Source organism: Protopterus annectens, chromosome 10.part0 (genome assembly GCF_019279795.1).
Source record: "Protopterus annectens isolate FY-2018-M chromosome 10.part0, PAN1.0, whole genome shotgun sequence".
Classification (NCBI taxonomy): Eukaryota; Metazoa; Chordata; order Ceratodontiformes; family Protopteridae; genus Protopterus; species Protopterus annectens.
The window spans coordinates 372,346,758-372,371,284 of NC_056744.1; the positions used below are offsets into that span (position 1 = coordinate 372,346,758).

Below are 24,527 nucleotides of genomic sequence, written 5' to 3' on the forward strand. Positions count from 1 at the left end.
CAGAATTCTTACGTAGAAATCGCATGTCAGTCAGGTTCTCTCTCATCCTTCTACCCCAGCAAGAACAGTAATCAAAGCCCTAGGGTCAGTGGCTGCTGTAATAACTTTAGTACCAACTGCTCATCTCCGTATGAGAATTCTTCAGTGGACTTTAGCAGTGTAGTGGTCTTCATCAAAACCCCTTACGACATCCTTTTATCTCAAATTTGCATAAAATACCTGTTGTGGTGGATACACTTCGAAGAGATTTGTCAAGGGTACTCCTCTATCCTTCCTTCCCTGAATGCCACATTGACCACAGATGCTTCCCAGTTGGGGTGGGGGCGCATTACTTGGGACGGACAGTTCAAGGCACTTGGTCCCAGGAAGAGAACAATTTGCATATAGATGTTTTAGAGATGAGAGCAGCGCTTCTTGCGTTGAAGGCCCTTCAGAGCACTCTTCCACTAGGAACTGTTGCTGTTCAAACAGGCAACATGTCACTAGTCTGGTACATCAGCAAATGGGGGAACTAGATCCTATCCCCTGTGCTGAGAAGCAGTCAGGGTTTGGCAATGGGTAATCTCCTCCATCCGCTTTCTGATGGAGGATGTACCGAGGAAATCCAACATCTTAGCGGACAAGCTCAGCAGGACCATCCCTGACTCCTCATGAGTGGTCTCTCAGTCAGTGACAAATATGATTTTCCACAAATGGGGCCAACCATGTTGTGACGTATTCACCTCTCCCCTCAATAGCAAATGCAGCAGGTTCTTTGCCCTAGTTCCCCCTCAGAGACGGTCGCTAAGAGATGCTCTAGTCCACACTTAGCTCTCCAGTCTTATTTATGCTTACCCTCCCCTGCCTCTAATACCAAAGTTTCTTCAGAAATCATCTGGTTGAAGAGCAAAGTAATCCTCATTGCCTCTTACTGGCCTCGGCAGGTGTGGTTTCCCTTCCTATGGTCACACCTAGTATGTCCATCTTGGAGAGTGGATCTCACTCCAGATCTTCTGTCACACCCCTTAGTGATTCATCCAGATATTACAGGCCTCAAATTGAGCACATGATTTCTCCAATTTCAATGATGACTAGATATTCCAGGCTTTCCTCTCCAGTTCATCAAATTCTTGTTCCACAAAACTTCAACTAGGAAAATTTTATAAGATTAAATGGAAAAGATTTTCTTTGTGGGCTCATCAGAGAGACTTGGATCCTTTCAGGCTCATCAGAGAGACTTGGATCCTTTCACTGCTCCACTCCTGGCTATTTTAGATTTTCTTTCTCCATTTTTCAAACCAGGGTGAGTTTCTGCACCATTAAAAGTTCAGCTGGCAACCAACTCCAACTACCACATCAGACGTGATGCTTCTCTCTTAGCTTCATTCACGTTAGGCAAGGCCTCCCTAAAAGGTACATTTTTGCTTAGACCTCCAGTTCGAGATCCCACTCCAGCTTAGGATCTGACCTTGCTGTTACAGACATTGATGCACCCACTGTGTGAGCCTTCAGCTAAAGTAGACTTTAAGTTCCTAGCTTGGAAAAAGCTCTTTTTTGGTGGCTATCACTTCAGCAAGATGAGTATAAGAACTCCAAGCACCATCTTCAAAACCACCGTATTTATTTTATTTTAGTTTTCATAAGGAAAGAGTTACCCTATGCACTAATCCTTTTCTACCAAACGTGGCCTCTAAATCAAACATCAGTCAAGTGATCAATTTACCAGTTTTCTTTCCTAAATTTGACAGTAAAGGAGAATATACCCTTCACCTCTTAGACATCCATAGGCAACTTTGTTTTTACATTCATAGGACTACTGAGGAATTTAGAAAAACTGATCAGTTGTTTGTCTCCTTCTGCAATAACAAGATGGGAAACCAGTTTCAAAAACTACACTAGCTAAATGGATACCAGATTGTATGTCCTGTGTTTATTTCTTGAGAGGCCTAACCCAAGACAACCAAAAGCTCATTCAGCTAGGTGAGTGGCTACATCAGCTGCTTTTTGGGCTAGAGCATCATTTGATATTTGTGCAGCTGCCACATGGTCTAATGCTCTTACTTTTATTTTGCATTACAAATTGGATGTCATCTCCAGGAACAGAGCCGCATTCAGTTCTGTGGTTCTCTGGAACATCCTTCCATTAGGGCCACTCATGGTAACTGTAGCTGGGGACTCTGTCCCATTCATTGAGAAAAGAATATAAATGACCACATGAGATATATAACATATGTACTCAACATAACTATGCATCTGTGTTGCCCATTTTCATTCTTCCTCAACTTCCCTGTGGTTCGTTCTCGGTGGCTGTGTATTACCTGATACTTCCCTCCCACCTTCCCCTAACAGAGTTGTCGTTAGGAACCATAGTTCCTGTTTGAGCTCCTGATCTTTCTGCTATCATTTTTCTGTCATAGCTAACGAAGTACCTTGTTATGATATTGTATAATAGCAAGAAACTCTATCTGAGGTAATACGGTGATCAGGAACATTATGGGTAAGGGAGGAGCTTGAGAGTCTGATCCTAGAATCTAAAGAAAGTGGCCGAGTCGGATCTGAGGATCGGATCCAAACCCATTCATTGAGGAAGAATGAAAATGGACAACATAGATGTGTAGTTATGGTGTGTACGTAACTTGTATTTATCTTGGTATTCACTGATACTAACTTTGCCTGTGGTGCTAATATAAGTCTACCGATTAAATAAAATGTTACATTGCTTTCTTCTGCACATTTAGTGTGTAGTGTTGAATATTCATTGACTACTTTTATGCAGAATTAAGATGTGTATGTGGAGCTAAAATATTAAAATGGTGAAACCACAAGCCCTGTTTTGTCATTTCTAATGATTTCTGAAGATGACCACACATTGAAACTTAATTCTTGACATGTATTTTCTGTTTGCAGCATACCATTTTGTGTATAGTTGCCTTGCTAAAACAGCATTCTTTTTCTTGGTAAACATTTGTATAAAACTTTAATAATGTGGTTGTGGCGCCTATGTACTTGTATGTGATTACAGACTTCTTAATGTAAAATATTTCTTTACATGGATGTGACTGCAGACTTAATGTCGTACTATTTCTCCTTACTTTTAGCCAGGGTTAAAAGACAATTGATGTGTGAGCTTCATTTCTATACTCCGTTGGCAGTATTCCAGAAGGAAACTTTTCTGTATAGTAAAATAAGGATGAGAAAACTATAACAAAATATTACTTTTTTCTCTTTTCCTAATTTTAGGTCAGCCTTACAATCAGTTGGCTATATTAGCTTCCTCCAAGGGTGATCACCTTACAACCATTTTCTACTACTGCAGAAGTATTGCTGTGAAATTTCCATTTCCAGCTGCATCTACTAACCTGCAGAAGGCACTTTCTAAAGCACTAGAGAGGTAAGTCATAAATACAAAAAGGTTTTTCTTTGTGTCAGGCAAAACTTCATTTAGAGTGTATTTTGATGTGAATCACTTTTCACAAGATTGACTTTGCTGGTGTTAATGACTGCACTTGGCAGAGTGAAGACTGTGGTTGAAGTGGTAGTTGGAGGCTTATTTGTACCACATTTACACACACGGTGGTTGACTGTATATTATCTACTATAGTTCGCAAACCAATTGTTACGTTTTAATTGTAATTTTATTGTCTGAATTGTTGGAGCTTTTCTCCCTGGGCCTTTGCTGAAAATGGACATATATCCTGTCAGCAAATGTAAAATAAATAAAATAAATTTTGTTGTGACACCATACAAATTCAGACGGAAGTATCCAGCTTTTTCTTGTTTGTGTTTTGCCTTTTTAACTTGGGCCAGAAAATGTGATGATATTGACAGATTTAATTTTGTTGCAGCTTATAGGTTCTGCAAGCCATTTTAAGGTCAACAAATTTCCCTTTTTGTTATCAAAATAACATATCCTATTTGGTTATAGATTGGCCTTGAGCATCCCAAGGTCAATAATTGTATATTACCCATAATGAGAATAACTAGGATCATACTATAAATTGTTTTGAGGGGGGCTCTGCATGGGATAAAGCATTTTGGAGCTGCCTCTGTCCATTAGTAGTGCAGGGGGCAGTCCTGTGGTAAATTTTCTGTTTCCCATTCATAGATCTATGTTGCATTTGAATATGGACATTGATTAACTTTGTTCCATGTGGATGGGCAGTCGTGTTCTGCATCAGAGGTCTCCCCTGCAAGATATACCTATCTTTCCAAATCATTCTGTTGATTTTGCAGAAGATGTTTAGATCCCTAGACGGTGTGTTTCTGATGCCATTTGACTTGCTGATGTGCAGTAAATCCTTCGTTAGTGGGTCAGAGGATGCCTTGTATGCCAGAACAGGTCACCTCTTAGCAGTCTGTACAATACAGAGTATAGTGACAGGGCTTTGAATCAATACACGTAAGACATGATGTTTAAGCCATGTACCCTTTTAGTAGGGTACCTCTGTGGGCATTCCAGTTGTTGCATGTGTCTGGACAGGTACATGCCAAAGGAGGCATTATGTTCAGTGACTGGCCTAATGGCAGGACGATAGCATCCCAAGATCTAGATAAAATCCCTTTGTTTATAAGCTGTACAGTATAGAAGGACTTTCAACAATAGACGTATGTTGGACAAAAGTTACATCACTGTTCATACAAGTTCCCAAATCCAGAACAACTCTGTTGACTCTTAGGGGCATATTGTCAATGTGGTAGATCCCTATGGTCAATGACTTCCCAGAGGATACAGTAATACAATCTTGGCATTTAGTTTGTCTATGATTTTGGCGGCATCATTTGTTTGAGACAAGCCTTTCAGCACGATGGCCAAGTCATTTTGGGGATTCAGTGACTGCTCGTAGCTTGCAGTCATCTACAAATTTAGTCAGCCAGAGCCCTATGGTATTGGCTTTTACTTCAGAAAAGTAGATGCCAAGCAGGACGTCTCCCAGCACAGAACCTTGGGGGATTCCACTGTTGGCTGGGCTCTTTGTGGAGGTAACGTCCATGATTTTGATCATCTGAGTCCTGTCCATGAGCCAGTTAGCAATCCAGCAGGTGATGTAAGGGTTTATTCAGCTTTTGTACTGTGCCTGGCTGGCAAATCATGCCAGAAGCTTTGGCTAGAACGGATGTATGCAGTGTTGTACCATTTTGCCTTCTTTCATTGCTTTGGTGACTTTTTCAAAAAAATCCACCAGGTTGAGTAAGCATGACCTGCCCTTGACAAATCCAAAATGAAACAAGACCAGTGTTTGGAGGTTCCCTGTGCCCTGATTGATTAATTCCACGATAAGTCTTTTCATGGTTTTGCATATGAGGCTGGTCAGACTTATGGGTCTATAATTGCCTGGGCCTGTGGAAGGTCCTCCCTTATGCAGGGGAATGACTTGCTGTTCTCCATTGCCTTGGTACAGAACATGTATGGAGGCTGAGCTTGAACAGTTTTACATGGGTGTGGCTAAATTGTGCTTCATGTGTAAGATGCATGAAGCACAACTTAGCCACACCCTTAAATTGTGCTTCATGCTGTTTAAGATGCATCCAGGGATATTATGAAGACCCATCAATGCAGTATTTTAGCTTTTGATAGCACTTTTAAGATTTGGTCTTTTGTGATAGGTGAAGGTGAGCCAGTTTCAGGTATATCTTGAGGGACAGACAGTGGTGCGAGAGGGGTAAAGTTAGAGCTAAATTTATCAGCCAGTAGGTTCAATATGTATTCAGTTTTGGTGTAGGTAATGTAATTTGCAATCAGCTCATCGCATTGCTGTGTTGAGCTTTTGAGATTAAGAACATAACTAAAAATGTATTGTGATAGTCTTTGACTTGAATATGGTCTATTTAAGCCTCAAACTTGGCTTTGGTGGTTTTTATTTTGCTCTTGAGTTTTATTTTATTGACAAGGGCTCTAACATTCTGGGAATTACTCTTCTTACTTTTGGTCAAAATTCTTTTCCTTTGATTATAAAGCTTGTGGGTGTTATGGTTCCACTATGTGAGCTTGTTTCCAGAGTTTGCCCTGCACTTGTTCCTGCAGACTACAACTGCATATATGCTGCTGATTACATGCTGGTATAGTGTGTGGTGTACATTTCTGCATAGTCAGTGGAGTTAACTAGGTTTGATGAGGATTTTAAAGTTGTCAGTGTATCACTTAGGAGTTGATAGTTTGTGTTGAAGAAAATTCTAAAGGTACTGTGACTGGAATGGATCTCTGGTTTCAGTTTTTTTCAAAGGAGACTGCTTTGTGGTTAGACCTTACAAGTGACGAAGATGGTTTACTATCATAATTCTGGGTGAAGGTCCGATGACCACGGGATGCCGAAATTTGGTTGGCTGAACCTGTGTTGTCAAACTTTCATTTGTGCGAGTCTTTGGTTAGCAAATGCATTGTGTATTTGCACATATGTGGTCTGCCTTCCGATGCGATCACTGTACAGTGCGGAACAGGAAATTTGCCCTTTTCCCCACTGCAGTGTGACCTCTGAGTTGGAATATTTAATCTGCGGGGGGTGTAAAGGGTCACTTGCCCCCCTGCTACATAGAGCTGTCCCTTGGTATGCAGTGTTCATCAGTGCACAGATGTTGAGAATGGTCGTAGTCGCAGTAGGAATTGTGTTTGTGAGATTCTGACTTTCTCGACATTCCGTTTCGAACATCTGAGTCGATGTTTTAGCTCTGAATGTGTTGTGGACGTTGATCATATGATAGTAAACTGATGAAGATACGCAGGGTATGGTGCAAGATGCTCCTGTATTAGTTATACCATTATACGTAAGACAGTAAATTTAATAACAGACATTTTACATAAGCCAGTATGTTAATGTAATTTGAAATACTAATTTAATTTACAGTTTTATAAGGCAAGTGAATTTATTGTATTGGAATTTCATATAACTTTTTTTATGGAAAAACTAAGAGGGTAGCAAGTTTTAATGTTGTTGAAAAGTCTTGGAGATGAAACTTTCTGTAGAAATACAAAGTAAATAGTAAATGGTATGAGCTAAAACATATATTGGAAAGAGATGTGAATGTTACATAGTTCAGATGCAAAATAGTTTGGGAATTAAAAAGGGGAAAGAAGGGGGTAGGGGAGTACTGGACTTTGGAGGGGGTAAAGAAGATAGTCAATTCAAATAAATGGAGAAGGAGTAAATATAAGGAAGGTAATAAGCAATTTATGTACAAGCTGTATAGTGTATTAGTAGTTATCAGCATGACTAGCAAATAAAGTCCAGCAGATCTGCAAATGTCTCAAGAAATAGAGAACTACATTTACTAAGTGAGAAGAATTAAGTAATACTGTAAGACTTGATTGATTTTTGTCTTGTTTCAAAATTGAGTTAAGATGGAAACATTTTTGGAAGTAGTGTAAAGGATTGTATAGAGAAAGGAGTAGTATGAAGATGTAACATATGTTAGTGTGGCTCCAAGAGAATAGCATTCCTGTTTCAGCTAGGTGTATAGAAATGTAAATGTCTGAAACAGTTTGTAAGTAATTAGTTCATTTTTATACAAAAAAGTGTTGTGCTTTCAGGTTTTCAGTCTTTCTTATGGCCATTTTTGATTTCTGCATTGTTTATGCATTTTTTTCCTAGCCGTGATGAAATGAAGATTAAGTGGGCTGCGTCAGATTTTGTGAAAGCCTTCATTAAGTTTCATGGTCATCTGTACTTGAGCAAGAACCTGGAAAAGCTTAGCGTTTTGAGGGAGAAGCTGGAGGAGCAGTTCAAGGCAAGTCGTGTCATTACACGTGTAGTTCCATTACTCATTTAACACATGCTCTGTGCACGGAACTGCGCGTGAACAGTCTGATGATGGCAATTTGTGTTGAATTAAAATGTTTTGTGTCACAACCTTTATAATGAAAATTTTGAATTTACAGACATTGTGATAAATAATTGCTTGTATCTCATTTTCTTATTTCTGTACTGAATTTTCTGTCTTTTCTTTATTGAAATGTGGACATGCCTTTACAGTTGGCCCTCATACCTTGCATCAGTCTAGGAGGATGCACTTAACCCCTGTGTATGTTTATATCTCAGTCCTAATTTGTTGTAGTAAAACTGCTGTGTTCATTTCCTAAAATGTCTAAGTCTTCCAGATATTTGGCAGTCATATATCTAGGCAGGACCCACATTGGCATTAACTTTATTGCCTGGACAAGAGCATTGCATCACACATGTAATAGGTGATTGTTGTTCATGTCAGATTTACAGGAGGCAAAAGAATATAGAGGCTTGCATTTTTTTTATGATGATTGTGAAGGGTACTCAGTGCACAGACTACCATGGTGGTCCCGTATGTAGTTCCATGTTATTGCCAGACTGACTGGAGAAGGTATTTAAATCAAATCACGCACAAATCAAGACCTCCTCCTCGGTGTGCTCCTGAAGCAACTTGGTATTTCTTCTGTTTGTTGCTTTGAGTTGTTTATCTTGTACCTGTCAGCCAACAGTAGAGGCAGAAGAGATGCCCATTCAGCAACAGCCTTGTTTAGGTGAGTGGGAGTCCTGGTGTCTCTAAAGCATTTTTTCCATGTTTGAGCACCTGGAGCATTGCTGTGCCCAGGTAGTTCATGTACAGTGATCCACCGAGTTGCACAAGAAATTAATGTTGGTAGCTTAAGAGATAAATGATTCTAGTTTTCTAAAAAGATTTAATGGATCCTTCAGCAGCAGCTTGGTGCACAGGTATAACTCAGATGTTAGACATGCACATTTTGTTTGACATCTGGTATAGTTTGTGGGACTCCACCCTTAGGGCCTTGCGCAGGTCTCTTGTGACCAGGAAGAATCTCTAGCATTCAGCCCCTCTAGTGCTGGTGCTTTGTTGCTTGATACCAGTTCCAAACTAGTCATGTTCTCATTACATTGCCTATTAAGTGAAACCTAGTTGCCTGCCCTGATATTAGGGGAGGGTCATTAGTTTGCTGGGAAGAGGACTGATGACAATAAACTGTCGGTTAACCGGCATCCATGGGGATTGGTTAGATGCCGGATAACTGTAGTTTCTGGTTGCCTGAGAGTTACTGTTAAAAACAGGCTTAATACTGCACCCTATACTATTTGTTTTGTTTGACTTGTTTTCAGGCTGGGGGGAGAGGGAATTTATTCATATCTTCCTTTTTAAAACTCTAAAAATGTAAGTTATGATGTTCTTCATCTCACATTGCTGCAGTCCTTACACTTGGGTAGTCCGCTGTCCTCGGTCGGCCCGAGTATCAAAGTATTAGGCTGACGTCGGTCAAGGCGCTTAAGACTGACATCAGGACGTCAGGGTACAAATGCGCATGACCGACGTCATATCCTCAGTCTTTTTTGCCGCATGGTCCGATGCAGAAGCAGCGTTGCAAGTGCCGTTCGGCGTTCTGAAATTTTTCGAATTCGGAGTTTCAGACCGAGTCAAAGTTGGCTAAGTACCCGTTGGGAATATTTTAGTTTTTTCTTGCCTCAGTGGTTTACCGGATGTCAGAAAAAGTGAATAACTGTATTTCTTGTGGGAAACAGATACCGCATAGAGATTATCATACTTTGTGTATTCCTTGTTTGGGGCCTGAGCACGACGTTGTTGGTTGTCGCTTTTGTGCTAGGTTCAATAAGCGCACTATTAAGCGAAGGTTAGATTGTGCCAGGTTGGTCTTTGGGAAGCGGTGCAATTATAATATGCCGTCGGATGCTCCGACGCCCGCTTCTTCGAAGAAGCGCAAAGACAAAGCCGCTAAACCCAGGCAAGAAGAGTCGTCCGTACCGGACGCCGGTTCTTTAGAGGTGCCAGTGGAACCGGTGGTTCCGCAGGAGGTTTATCTGGAGTCCCAGGGGGAGACTTTGTTATTGCAGGATGTGGCCTCTCAGGAGGCAGGTCAGGCTGAGGGGGCTTCTCAGGTTACTGTACTCCCCTCCCTTCCTAGGGTGGTTAGGCCCTCTCCTTCTGTTTCCAAGGCTTCTCCCAGAGGCAGGCCAGGTTTAGCTTCTGTTGGTGTCACTCCTAGTTCATCAGGATCTGTGCCCAAGAAGCACATGCTTAAAATGGCAGAAGATTTAATTACTTTGATTAGAGGTTCTTTGCCCCCTCCTGATAAGAGGCCTAGGGTGGAGCCAGAGTTGGGGAGTTTTGAGCAGGCTTCAGATGTTTCAGAGTCTTCGACTGAAGACTTGCAGGAGTATTCTCCTTATTCTGATTCTGATGTGGATGATTCTACTCCTTCTGCTTCTCCTCAGAGACTCTTCATTCCATGAGGGAACATTTTAAGTGGGAAGGTCAGGACTTCTCTGATTCCAGGAAAAGGCTTAGGGAATTTTTGTTTTTACCCCAGCATAGGCCTTTGGCTATACCTCCTGTTCTGGATGTTGTGGAAGATGTGTTTGCAGAGGCTTCACTTAATCCTGATTCTTTGCCTCCTGCTCCTGTTAAACCGGATAGGTATTACAGGGTGCCTGAGGCTCATAAATATCTTTATAAGAGTCCTAGGGCGGACCCAGAAACTGTTAGTCAGGGACCTAAAGGTGTCAAGGCCTCTGTTGTAAAAAATCCGGTTCCTCCAGATAAAGAAGCCAGGGCTTTGGATAGATGGGGAAAGAAAGTCTATACTTCTTCCACCTTAGCTATGAGGGCTTTGAATTGCCAGTTTCACATGTTGAAATATCAAAACTATCTACTTTCTCAATTGAAGTCTAAGGTAGATGCTCTGGCGGAAGGTATTGAATGTAAAGAATTACAAGATTTGGTACATGTTTCTGAACAGGTGGGTAAGCATTCTTTACAATGTGGTTTTGATGCTGTACAGGCCTCGTCTAGGGTGGCTGCCACTGGGTCAGTTCTTCGCAGGCACGCCTGGCTGAGGGATCAGAATTTATCTGACCATGTTAAGACAAGGATTTTAGATGCTCCTTTACAGTCTGATGTGTTGTTTGGTTCACCTGTGGAGGCAGTCTTAAAGAAAATGGAAGACAAGGCTAAGTCTATGCAGACTGTTAAAGATTTTTTGCAAGTGCAGCCTCCGAAGTTTAGTAGAAATTGCCCGGCTAAGGGGTGGACGTACCCTTCTTATGATTCACAGTCTAGGGGTAGATCTAGACGTGGTAGGGGCAGAGCTCAGGGCTCTTTCAGGCCTAGAACAGGGAGTTCACCTGCACAGTCTTCGGGTGAGGGCAGGGGCCAGTCCTTTCGTAAACAGGGCCAATGACCTACCTTTTCAGCTGCCAGAGCCTTCTCGTCTGGCAGCACCTTTGGGAGGAAGGTTGGCACTCTTCAAGGAAAATTGGAGTTTAATTACCCAAGACAGATGGGTTTTGGATATCATACACCAAGGTTACAAGTTTTATTTCCATACCTTGCCTCCTTTCAAAGGCATGCCAGACATTCCTCCTCAGCAAAGAATAGAGGCTCACAAACAAATTTCTCTGCTGCATCAAATAGGGGCCATACAGCCGGTCCCTCTGCCAGAAGTGGGCCTAGGATTTTATTCTCGCCTGTTCCTAGTACCAAAGAAGGGGAACACGTGGAGACCAATTTTGGATTTATCTATCCTCAACACTTATCTGGACATTCCCAAGTTCAAAATGTTGACGTTACAACAGCTTTTACCTCTGCTGGGCAAAGATCACTGGATGGTGACTCTGGATCTCAAGGAGGCTTACCTTCATGTTCCTATCAGGCTAAGTTGCAGGAAGTATCTGCGTTTTCGGGCTGGGACTTCTCATTATCAGTTCTCTGCATTGCCCTTTGGCTTATCTACTGCGCCCAGAGTGTTCACGAAAGTTCTGGCTCCAGTGATAGCTTTCTTCAGGCTAAAAGGAATACAGATCTATCCTTATTTGGACGATTGTCTGATTCTGGCTCAAGGAAGGGGCGAACTTCTTCATCATTTGCAATATGTGATAGCCTGGGGTATTCTGTGAACGAAATAAAGTCCAGTCTAGTACCCTCTCAGGACATGTGCTTTCTGGGTGTGAGACTGAATACAGCATCCCAGATGGCCTTTTTGACCCCGGACAAACAAAAGAATCTTTCCCTTTACTTCCATCAATTGTCTCATCAGTCCAGGCTGACTGCAAGGACAGTCCTTCAAGCCATTTAATCCTTGGCACTGCTTTCACACTCCTCCTCCTCTTGATCACCAACATCATCCTACAGACCACCATTCTATGCTGCTTAACTACACTTTCCCCAGTCACCACTTTACAGTCTCCAATCTCCTTCAGACTGGCCCTCCTACATAGGATATAATCCACCTGTGTGCATCTTCCTCCACTCTTGTACATCACCCTATGCTCCTCCCTCTTCTTAAAATACATATTCACCACAGCCATGTCCATCCTTTTCGCAAAATCCAAAATCCTCTGATCTTCTGCATTCCTCTCCTTAACACCATACCTACCCATCACTTCCTCCTCCCCTCTGTTCACTTCACCAACATGCCCATTGAAGTCCGCTTCAATCACTAGTCTCTCACCCTTGGGTACACTCACCACCACTTCATGCAACTCACTCCAAAATTTTTCATTCTCATCTATCGTACACCCAACTTGTGGAGCATATGCACTAACAACATTCATCATTACACCATCAATTTCAAGCTTCATAAACGTCACTCTATCAGACGCTCTTCACCTCCATAACACTCTTGGCATACTGTTCCATTAGGATAACCCCTACCCCATTCTTCTGCCATCCACACCATGATAGAACAATTTGAACCCGCCTCTTATACACTTGGCCTTACTTCCCTTCCATCTGGTCTCTTGCACGCACAATATATCAGCCTTCCTTCTCTTCCATCATATCAGCTAGCTCTCTCCCTATACCTGTCATACTGCCAACATTCAAAGTTCCTACCCTCAGTACTACACTCCTAACCTTCCTCCTCTCTTCCTGCCTTCGGGCGTGCCATCCCCCCTCCTCTTCTTCTTCGGCCAACAGTAGCCCAATTTCTGCCAGCACCCTGTTGGCTAAACAGTACTGGTGGCGATCATTGTTAACCCGGGCCTCGACCAAGCCGGTATGGAAATATGAAATGTCCTTCAAGGATGCATCTGCAGTCCTTACAAATGGGTTGTCCTGGCCTCAGGCAGCCCTTCGGTCGGCCGGATTCCAAAGTCTGGGTCTGGCCTCTGCTGATGTCGCACTTCACCCAACGTCATAGCTGCAGTTCTGCGGGTATAAAGGCATCAGCCGACGCCATTTTCCTCAGTCTTTCTTGCCGCGTGGCGCCCGAAGCAGAAGCTGTTCGCAAGTGCCGGTCGGTCAGAACCAGAGATTACTACTACCGAAGACTTCTAAAAAGCTAAGTACCCCGTTGGGGACTCTTTCTTGCCTCAGCCGATGTCAGAAAAAGTGAATAACTGTTTAACTTGTGGGAAACAAATACCTCATAAAGATTTCCACTCTTACTGCCTACCTTGTTTAGGCCCAGACCACGACGTAGCAGCTTGTCTGGCCTGTGCTTCTTTCAACCGACGGACGCTTAGACGTCGGTCGGAATTTGCTGAGGAGTTTTTCGGCTCTGCTTTTGCTTACAATATGCCGCTGGAAACTCCGACTTCGCAATTAACTAAAAAACGCAAGGAAAAGGACCGACACCCGCGGTCCGCGGTTTCGGCCGAAACCGCGGTTAAATAAGCGAGTGTCTCTGTTTCGGCTGAAACCGAGTCCACGGTTCTTCCTTCGGCCGAAAGCTTGCCTCCTACCGAGGCCTCATCCAGCATGGCTGAATCTGCTACTGAAATCCCACCTGCTCTTGCAGGTTCACAGGATTTATCTGATACTATACCTTTAGATATATCTACTCCTGCACGTGGAGCTGCTAGGCCCCCTGCATCCATGTCGATTAAGGCTTTTGCCAGGGCTAAAGCAGCAAAATCTACCAAAACTGTGCCCCCTCTCTCAGGCCTAGCTCTAGTTCTCAAATGCTTAGTCTAGCAGAGGATCTCATTTCTTTGATCCGGGGATCCCAACCTCACCCTGACAGGGCCTCTCACCCACCTCCAGAGAAGAGGCCTAGAGCAGAGCCCCCTGAGCCAGTTTCTTCAGATTACTCCTCTGATGATTCAGATAATACAAACCCTCCAGAGGGCCATTATTCTCCTTATGAGGACTCTGATGCAGAAGACTCCATTCCTTCTGCCTCTCCGCCTGAGGAATTTTCTTTTGGGGAAACCTTGCATGCTATGAGGGAACAATTTCAATGGCAGGGCCAGGATTTTTCAGACTCTAGGAAAAGGCTTAGGACCTTTTTGCATTTGCCACAGCATAGGCCTTTAGCCATTCCTCCAGTACTCACTGTTGTGGATCATGCATTTAATGATGCTTGTACTACTCCTGATTCTCCTCCTCCGGCCCCTGCTAAGCCCGACAGGTACTACAGGGTTCCGGACACACATTATCATTTGTATAAGGCTCCTTTTGCAGATCCTGAAACTATCTCCCAGGGACCCAAGGCTGTAGCAGCTACCTCTGCCAAAACCCCTCCCTCTGAAAGGGAATCTAGGGCTTTAGAGAGATGGGGTAAAAAAGTTTACACCTCTGCTACTCTTTCGGCTAGGGCCTTAAACTGTCAATTCCACATGATTCAGTATCAGGAATTTATGTTAGATCAGTTAACTAAAAAGCTGTCCTCGTCTGAACCATTAGACAAAAAATCTGTTCAGGAAATGGTACATAACATTCAGCAGGTCAGTAATCATTCTTTAAAATGCGGCTATGATGCACTGGAGGCTTCCTTTAGATCAGCTATGACTGGTACAGTGATCAGAAGGCATGCATGGTTAAAAGAGCAGTCCTTACCAGACCATGTTAAATCAAAGCTCCTAGACTCTCCCATGGATAAGCTCAATTTGTTTGGCTCCCCTGCACAGCAGGTGCTGAAGGTGAAAGAGAAAGCAAAATCTGTCCAGACAGTCAAGGATTTCTTACAGGTCCAGCCTCCAAGGTTTAGTAGGAACTGGCCTTCCAAGAATTGGTCCTTTCCAGACACCTCCAGAGCTCAGAGAGGCAGGAATAGGCGCCCAAGAGGCAGGGGTCAATCCAGAGGTGCCTACAGGGGACGTCAGTGGCAGCCTAACAACCAGCGAAGTACTGCCACAGATCCAGCCACCACCACTTCCACAGGACAATCACAGTGACTTGGCTCTGAGACCGCCTACCAGGGAACAACTAGAAGCACCCTTAGGCGGAAAGCTAGCCTTATTTTCAGTAAACTGGCATCACATCACAGGAGACAAATGGATTTTACAGACAATAGACCAAGGTTACAGGTTTCACTTCCATACTCTACCAAGGAAGAGAGGAATGCCAAACCTACCTCCAAATCAGAAGACAAATGCTCTACAACAAATACACCACTTACTAAGGATGAGAGCTATAGAAAGGGTACCGTCCATGGAACAAGGGCAAGGATTTTACTCCAGACTTTTCCTGGTACCAAGAGAAGAAAACCAATGGAGACCTATTCTCGACCTGTCCGCTCTAAACACATACATCATTGTTCCAAAATTCAAAATGCTGACCCTTCAGCAGCTTCTTCCCATGCTGGGCAAGGAGTCTTGGCTGGTAACTCTAGATCTCAAGGAGGCATACCTGCACGTCCCCATACGACCAAATTGCAGAAGATACCTCAGATTTCTTGCAGGATCAGAGCATTATCAATTCTCAGCATTGCCCTTTGGCTTATCTACTGCGCCCAGAGTATTCACAAAATGCCTGGCATCAGTAATTGCTCATTGCAGGCTTCGGGGAATTCAAATTTACCCTTACCTGGACGACTGCCTGTTACAAGCGGACAACAAAAACAAATTAGAAAAAGATTTGAAAAAGGTCATTCATATACTGCAAGCCCTGGGATACACAGTCAATATAAGAAAGTCAAGGCTGATACCATCCCAGAGGATAACTTTCTTGGGTGCAGAACTGGACACATCAAAACAAATGGCATCCCTCACAGCAGAAAAACAGAAGCAACTTCCTCTCTATTTCATGGCATTAACAAAGCAAAACCAGCTAACAGCAAGGAAAGTCCTGCAAGCCCTGGGTTGCATGGCATCCTGCATAATATTGATTCCACATGCCAGACTACATATGAGAAAGTTACAATGGTACCTAAGGAATTTATGGTCTCAGCACAAGCACAGCCTAGAAACCCAAATTCCAATAATTCCATGCCTGAAGCAAGAATTCCAATGGTGGGCTCAGGCCTGTCAATCGAACAAAGGGATGCCCTTCCACAGCACTCAACCAAGCCAGACTATCACAACGGATGCCTCAGACCTCGGTTGGGGGGCACACATGCTGGACAAGTGCATACAAGGTTTATGGACTCAAGACCAGCTGAACCTACACATAAATCAAAAGGAGATGCTGGCAGTAAAACTGGCAATTCAGACATTCAGACCACTTCGACAGGGTCAATTGCTGATAAGGACGGACAACACCACAGTTATGTGGTACATCAACAAACAGGGAGGCACACATTCATACCCTCTATGCCGGATGGCAATGGACCTCTGGAATGTGGCCCTGAGTTTCAACATTCAGTTACAAGCAATATTTGTACCAGGAAAAGAAAATATACTAGCAGACATCCTAAGCAGAACTATCACGGATGGCCACGAATGGATGCTACATCCAGACATCTTCAAATCCATTACAGAGAAATGGGGACTACCAGAAATAGACTTATTCGCATCCCCACACAACCACCAATTGAAAAAAAATTCTGCACAAGGGCATACCACCCACTTGCTTGGAAGGTGGACTCCCTATCTTTCAGTTGGAAAAACCTGAAAGCATATGCATTCCCACCTCTTCCTTTGATGCACAAGGTGCTATTGAAGATCAAAGAAGACCGTCCAAGGATCATCCTGATAGCTCCAGACTGGCCGAGGCAGCATTGGTACCCATTACTGAGGAGTATGTCTCTGGAACAAATATGGCATCTGCCCCTAGTTCCCTTACTGTTAACACAGAACAACTTCAAAACCCTGCATCCAAACCTGAAAACAATGCAGCTGGCTGCCTGGAACATTGCATAAGACAAAATAACCCTGATTTATCTCAAAGGGTTAAAGACATTATCTTGGAGGCTTGCAGACCCTCAACAAGAAAAACTTATTCAGCAAAATGGAAAAGATATCTCATTTGGAGTGCAACAAAAGGAGTAGATGCATCAGTGGCAAACATAGCTAACATCCTGGAATATTTAGCGGAGCTTTTCCACAATGGTCTGTCTTACTCCTCCATTAAGATTCATGCATCAGCAATTTCAGCAGAATACAACATGGATCCTCCAGTCTTTTCTCAACCTCTACTCAGACAGTTTCTCAGAGGAATTAAAAATGTAAAACCACCAAGGAAACCACCATTGCCTACATGGGATTTGAACTTTGTGTTAGAAAAGTTAACACTTCCCCTTTTGAACCAGCAGCAACAGCAGAATTACAGTACTTATCTTGGAAGACTGCATTCCTACTTGCAATCACTTCAGCTAGAAGGGTTTCTGAATTACAGGCATTAATGGCAGTACAGCCCTTCCTTATCTTCCATCAGGATAGAGTGTCCATGAGAACTAATCCTACCTTTATGCCAAAAGTGGTCTCCAGAGTATCTTTAAACCAAGCAATACACCTGCCAACATTCTTCCCCAACCCACAGAACAGGGGGGAAAGATTGCTGCATACCTTGGATGTACACAGACAATTGCGCTACTACCTGGACAGAACCAAGAACTATAGAAAAACTGACCAGCTTCTGGTAGCATATGCCACAGGAATGGAAGGAAAAGCAATTTCAAAATCTCAAAATGGATAGGAAATTGCATTAGATTTTGTTACTCTTTTCATGGAAAGGCAACTCCAGAAAACATCAGACCTCATTCCACAAGGGCTACAGCCACTACTACAGCTTTCTTACGAGGAGTGGCTACCAAAGACATTTTAGAGGCTGCTACTTGGAGCTCCGTGCATACATTTGCCAAGCATTATAATCTGCCTTTATACTCCAGATACCAAGCAGGTTTTGCCACTGCTGTTTTGCAAGGGATTAAATACACCATAAACTCTTAGTGCTTCCTTAGTGCCTCCTCCCCCAGTTTGGCTATGGTATTCTACCTATTTGTAAGGACTGCAGATGCATCCTTGAAGGACATAGTACAGTTTTGTACCTACCATAAATGTAGATGTCCGAGAGGTATGCATCTGCAGTCAGGATTACCCACCCTCCTTCCCCTCTGTGGTACTCCTAGGGTATTTGCCCACCTTGTAGCTAGCTGGGTGAATCTGTTATGGTGTATTTGTTTGTATATATGTATATACATGTTTATTTCTATTTGTTCTCTATTGTTTGGAAACATTTGCATTTATCCAAATTTAGCCTTCCTAGAGGGCACCTGGCATCTGGGGCAAGAAACACTGAGGAAAATGGCGTCGGCTGATGCCTTTATACCCGCAGAACTGCAGCTATGACGTCGGGTGAAGTGCGACATCAGCCGAGGCCAGACCCAGACTTTGGAATCCGGCCGACCGAAGGGCTGCCTGAGGCCAGGACAACCCATTTGTAAGGACTGCAGATGCATACCTCTCGGACATCTACATTTATGGTAGGTACAAAACTGTACTTTCTCTGCATCAGTAATTTTGCAGAGGTTTTACGCCGGATGCCCTTCCTGACGCAACCCTCCCCATTTATCCAGGCTTGGGACCGGCACAGCCCCAGTGTGTGTTTGGCTTTCGCCACCCATTTTAAATTAATTTTGCTATGCCCTTTTTCGAGGTTAGTATACTGTGCCTCTGTCTAACAGTGACACAGAAGTGATACCCGGGGTAAACCTACGATCTCCCATCCACTCATCAAGATTCCTCTTGAAGAGAGTCAATGAGGGACTCTGCCTAACCTGGACTGGGATTTTATTCCAGAGTGAAGGGAGCCTCTGGGTTATGAATCTGTCCCTCCAGCATGTCCTATTTATTTCAGTGCTGAGGTTCAAGTCTCTCGAGCGTGTAGCTCGATGGGTTTTGGATTTTCTGAGGTGCAGCATGTCCATTAATTCCGGGTTGGACATGGCTTTATACGTCAGGCACAGTTCGCCTCTGAGCAGGCGGTATGCCACTGAGTAAAGCTGGAGTTTCTTTAACCGGGCAGCATATGGCATCTGTTTGAGCCCTTTGATCCTCTTGGTGAGGTACTTTTGGGGCCTTTCCAGTTGCTGCAGGTGTCTGGTACATCCCAAAAGGGGCATTGTACTCAATTATGGGCCTGATGAGGGATGAGTAAAGAGGCACAATGACCTCCCCTGATCTAGATGTGAATCCCTTCATGATTAAGTGGGCTGTATAAAATGTTTTTCTAACCACTTTGGCCACGTGGTTGTCAAATGAGAGATTGCTATCAACTTGGGTCCCCAGGTCCCTAATTATTTCTTCTGGACTTAATGGATTACCACCTATGTGGTAATTTGTGGGCACTTTGTTTTTGCCAAAGGGGATGACTATACACTTTTTGTCATTTAGCCTGAGGCCATGGCTCTGGCACCAGTTGTCTGTTTCTATGAGGCCCTTTTGGAGGATGCTTGTGTCGGCTGGAGATTCAATTATGGCGCACAGTTTGCAGTCATCTGCGAACTTGGTCAGCCACAGTCCTTCCGTGTTGGCCTGTACCTCCGAGAAATATATACCGAACAAGAGAGGTCCCAGGACTGAGCCTTGTGGGACACCACTTGTAACTGGTTTGGAGTCTTACATGGCTCCAGCAATTCTAACCATGTGGGTTCTGTCCTTGAGCCAGTTTGCAACCCATCTAGTGACATAGGGGTTTATATTTAAGCTGGTGAGCTTATCTATAATGCCCGAGTGGGGTAGTGTATCGACGGCTTTTGCGAGGTCTAGGTAGGCTGTGTGGACCACCTTCCAATCATCAATGGCCTTGGTGACTGTTTCAAAGAAATCAACCAGGTTTAAGAGGCAGGATCTGCCCTTAACAAAGCCGAGCTGGGTAGGATCCAGTGTCTGTAGGTCCCCAATATCTTTATTTATGAGGTCCATGATGATCCTTTCCATAGCTTTGCAGACCAAGCTAGTCAGGCTTATGGGGGCGATAGTTTCCAGGATCCGTTGAGGCACCACCTTTGTGGAGAGGGACCACTGTTGCTGTACACCACTCTTTGTGTACATATCTTGTAGTAAGGCTGAGATTGAACAGTAGTTTTATGTTTGGGTTTAGCTCTTCTTGGAGTTCATGTAGGACTTGGCCGGGACACCTTCTGGTCCCATTGATGCTGTGTTTTTTGCTTTGGAGAGGGCAGCTCTTACCTGAGCATCTGAGATGTCAGGGGGACAGCACTCTGCTGGGATAGATATTTGCCCTTTTAGTGGGGAGGGGGGGGGGGTTGCGCTGAACCTGTCAGCTAGGATGTTGGCAATGTCTGTGGGTTCGGTGTATTTTTTGTCATTTTGGACTAATTCTGAGCATATCTGGGAATTCCCACCCAGGTTCCTAACATAACTAAAGAAAGCCTTGTGATTATCCTTGGTTTCCTGTGCAGTTTTTCTCTCGAAGCTGGCCTTAGACGATTTTATGAGTGCCCGTAGTTTTTTGCTAATACTGATCAGAGATGCCTTCCCTTTTTGGGATTTTGCTCTATCATGTAGTAGCATAGTTTGTTTATGGCTGGGGTCCACCAGACAGGACGTCTGCCTTTGGAGGATTGGGTCTTGGTTTTATTTGGGATTGCATGATCCATGCATTCCTGAAGGTGTTCATAGAATGCGTTTATAAAGGATTCTGCGGTCTGCGCCGTATTTTCCACAGGCCCGGGGGCTTTGAAAGATTCCACCTGGGTTTTGAGGAGTGTGAAATTTGCTTTAGAGAAGATGTTCTTCATCTCACATTGCTGCAGTCCTTACACTTGGGTAGTCCGTTGTCCTCGGTCGGCCCGAATATCAAAGTATTAGGCTGACGTCGGTCAAGGCGCATTAGACTGACATCAGGACGTCAGGGTACAAATGCGCATGACCGACATCATATCCTCAGTCTTTTTTGCCGCATGGTCCGATGCAGAAGCAGCGTTGCAAGTGCCGTTCGGCGTTCTGAAATTTTTCAATTGAGTTTCAGACCGAGTCAAAGTTGGCTAAGTACCCGTTAGAACATTTTAGTTTTTTCTTGCCTCAGTGGTTTACCGGATGTCAGAAAAAGTGAATAACTGTATTTCTTGTGGGAAACAGATACCCCATAGAGATTATCATACTTTGTGTATTCCTTGTTTGGGGCCTGAGCACGATGTTGTGGGGTGTCGCTTTTGTGCTAGGTTCAATAAGCGCACTATTAAGCGAAGGTTAGATTGTGCCAGGTTCGTCTTTGGGAAGCGGTGTAATTATAAGATGCCGTCGGATGCTCAGACGCCCGCTTCTTCGAAGAAGCGCAAAGACAAAGCAGCTAAACCCAGGCAAGAAGAGTCGTCCGGACGCCGGTTCTTTAGAGGCGTCAGTGGAACCGGTGGTTCCGCCGGAGGCTTCTCTGGAGTCCCAGGGGGAGACTTTGTTATTGCAGGATGTGGCCTCTCAGGAGGCAGGTCAGGCTGAAGGGGCTTCTCAGGTTACTGTACTCCCCTCCCTTCCTAGGGTGGTTAGGCCCTCTCCTTCTGTTTCCAAGGCTTCTCCCAGAGGCAGGCCAGGTTTAGCTTCTGTTGGGGTCACTCCTAGTTCTACGGGATCTGTGCCCAAGAAGCACATGCTTAAAATGGCAGAGGATTTAATTACTTTGATTAGAGGTTCTTTGCCCCCTCCAGATAAGAGGCCTAGGGTGGAACCAGAGTTGGGGAGTTTTGAGCAGGCTTCAGATGTTTCAGAGTCTTCGGCTGAAGACTTGCAGGAGTACTCTCCTTATTCTGATTCTGATGCAGATGATTCAACTCCTCCTGCTTCTCCTCCAGAGGATTTTTCTTTTTCAGAGACTCTTCATTCCATGAGGGAACATTTCAAGTGGGAAGGTCAGGACTTCTCTGATTCCAGGAAAAGGCTTAGGGAATTTTTGCTTTTACCCCAGCATAGGCCTTTGGCTATACCTCCTGTTCTGGATGTTGTGGAAGATGTGTTTGCAGAGGCTTCTCTTAATCCTGATTCTTTGCCTCCTGCTCCTGTTAAACCGGATAGGTATTACAGGGTGCCTGAGGCTCATAAATATCTTTATAAGAGTCCTAGGGCGGACCCAGAAACTGTTAGTCAGGGACCTAAGGGTGTCAAGGCCTCTGTTGTAAAAATCCGGTTCCTCCTGATAAAGAGGCCAGAGCTTTGGATAGATGGGGAAAGAAAGTCTATACTTCTTCCACCTTAGCTATGAGGGCTTTGAATTGCCAGTTTCACATGTTGAAATATCAAAACTATCTTCTTTCTCAATTGAAGTCTAAGGTAGATGCTCTGGCGGAAGGCATTGAGTGTAAGGAATTGCAAGATTTAGTACATGTTTCTGAACAGGTGGGTAAGCATTCTTTACAATGTGGTTTTGATGCTGTACAGGCCTCGTCTAGGGTGGCTGCCACTGGGTCAGTTCTTCGCAGGCACGCCTGGCTGAGGGATCAGAATTTATCTGACCATGTTAAGACAAGGATTTTAGATGCTCCTTTACAGTCTGATGTGTTGTTTGGTTCTCCTGTAGAGTCAGTCTTGAAGAAAATGGAGGACAAGGCTAAGTCTATGCAGACTGTTAAAGATTTTTTGCAAGTTCAGCCTCCGAAGTTTAGTAGGAATTGGCCTGCTAAGGGGTGGACGTACCCTTCTTATGATTCACAGTCTAGGGGTAGATCTAGACGTGGTAGGGGCAGAGCTCAGAGCTCCTTTAGACCTAGAACAGGGAGTTCTCCTGCACATTCTTCGGGTGAGGGCAGGGGCCAGTCCTTTCGTAAACAGGCCCAATGACCTACCTTTTCAGCTGCCAGATCCTTCTCGCATGGCAGCACCTTTGGGAGGAAGGTTGGCACTCTTCAAGGAAAGTTGGAGTTTGATTACCCAAGACAGATGGGTATTAGATATCATACACCAAGGTTACAGGTTTTATTTCCATACCTTGCCTCCTTTCAAAGGCATGCCGGACGTTCCTCCTCAGCAAAGACTAGAGGCCCACAAACAAATTTCTCTGCTGCTCCAAATAGGGGCCAAACAACCGGTCCCTCTGCCAGAAGTGGGCCTAGGATTTTATTCTCGCCTGTTCCTAGTACCAAAGAAGGGGAACACGTGGAGACCAATTCTGGATTTGTCTATCCTCAACACTTATCTGGACATTCCCAAGTTCAAAATGTTGACGTTACAACAGCTTTTACCTCTGCTGGGCAAAGATCACTGGATGGTGACTCTGGATCTCAAGGAGGCTTACCTTCATGTTCCTATCAGGCTAAGTTGCAGGAAGTATCCGTTTTCGAGCTGGGACTTCTCATTATCAGTTCTCTGCATTGCCCTTTGGCTTATCTACTGCGCCCAGAGTGTTCACGAAGGTTCTGGCTCCAGTGATAGCTTTCTTCAGGCTAAGAGGAATACAGATCTATCCTTATTTGGACGATTGCCTGATTCTGGCCCAAGGAAAGGACGAACTTCTTCATCATTTACACTATGTGATAGCAGTGCTAAGATGCCTGGGGTATTCTGTGAACGAAATAAAGTCCAGTCTAGTACCCTCTCAGGACATGTGCTTTCTGGGTGTGAGACTGAATACAGCATCCCAGATGGCCTTTTGACCCCGGACAAACAAAAGAATCTTTCTCTGTACTTCCATCAATTGTCTCATCAGTCCAGGCTGACTGCAAGGAGAGTCCTTCAAGCCTTGGGGTTCATGGCATCTTGTATTCTGGTGCTTCCCAATGCCAAACTGCATATGAGGAAGCTACAATGGTATCTCAAAATGTATGGACACAGCACTGCCAAGATATGGACACTGTCATTCAAATAATACCTTGCATTCAAAAGGAATTTTTGTGGTGGGCTCAGGAATGTCACCTAAACAAGGGACTCTCTGTGACCCGGCCAGAGGCAAGTCAGATTCTAACGACAGATGCCTCAGACAAAGCTTGGGGAGCTCATCTAAATGGAAAGTGGGTACAAGACACGTGGCCTGCCAGACTTCAACATCTACATATCAACTTGAAGGAGATGTTAGCAGTCCAATTTGCATTAATAGCTTTCAAGGATTTACTTCTTCCAGGGCAGGTGTTGGTTCTAACAGACAACACAACTGTCATGTGGTACATCAACAAGCAAGGGGGAACACATTCTTATCCTCTATGCAGACAAGCAATGATTTTGTGGGAGACTGCTCTCAGTTTACAGCTAAATCTTCAGGCAAGGTTTCTGCCGGGAGCACAGAACTCCTTAGCAGATGTGTTGAGCAGACAAATTATGGATCCCCACGAGTGGAAATTGGATCCTCATGTATTTCAGAAATTGACAGTGTTATGGGGAACTCCAGACATAGATCTGTTCGCTTCTCCACTAAACTACCAGCTGCCAAAGTTTTGCACAAAAAGGTTTCATCCCACAGCTTGGAAAGTGGATGCTCTTTCATTCAATTGGAGCAAGCTTCATGTGTATGCC

The 24,527-nt window shown here is 44.1% G+C and overlaps 1 protein-coding gene across 3 annotated transcripts in view; it reads left to right on the plus strand.

Moving 5' to 3' along the window:
• Positions 1–24,527, plus strand: part of SMG7 (SMG7 nonsense mediated mRNA decay factor) — a 988,399-nt gene that overhangs the window by 270,261 nt on the left and 693,611 nt on the right. For all 3 annotated transcript variants that reach the window (XM_044085293.1, XM_044085292.1, XM_044085294.1), the window contains exons 7-8: positions 3,220–3,370; positions 7,563–7,698. In XM_044085293.1, coding sequence (XP_043941228.1) covers positions 3,220–3,370; positions 7,563–7,698 — 287 coding nt within the window. The remainder of the gene's footprint in view (positions 1–3,219; positions 3,371–7,562; positions 7,699–24,527) is intronic.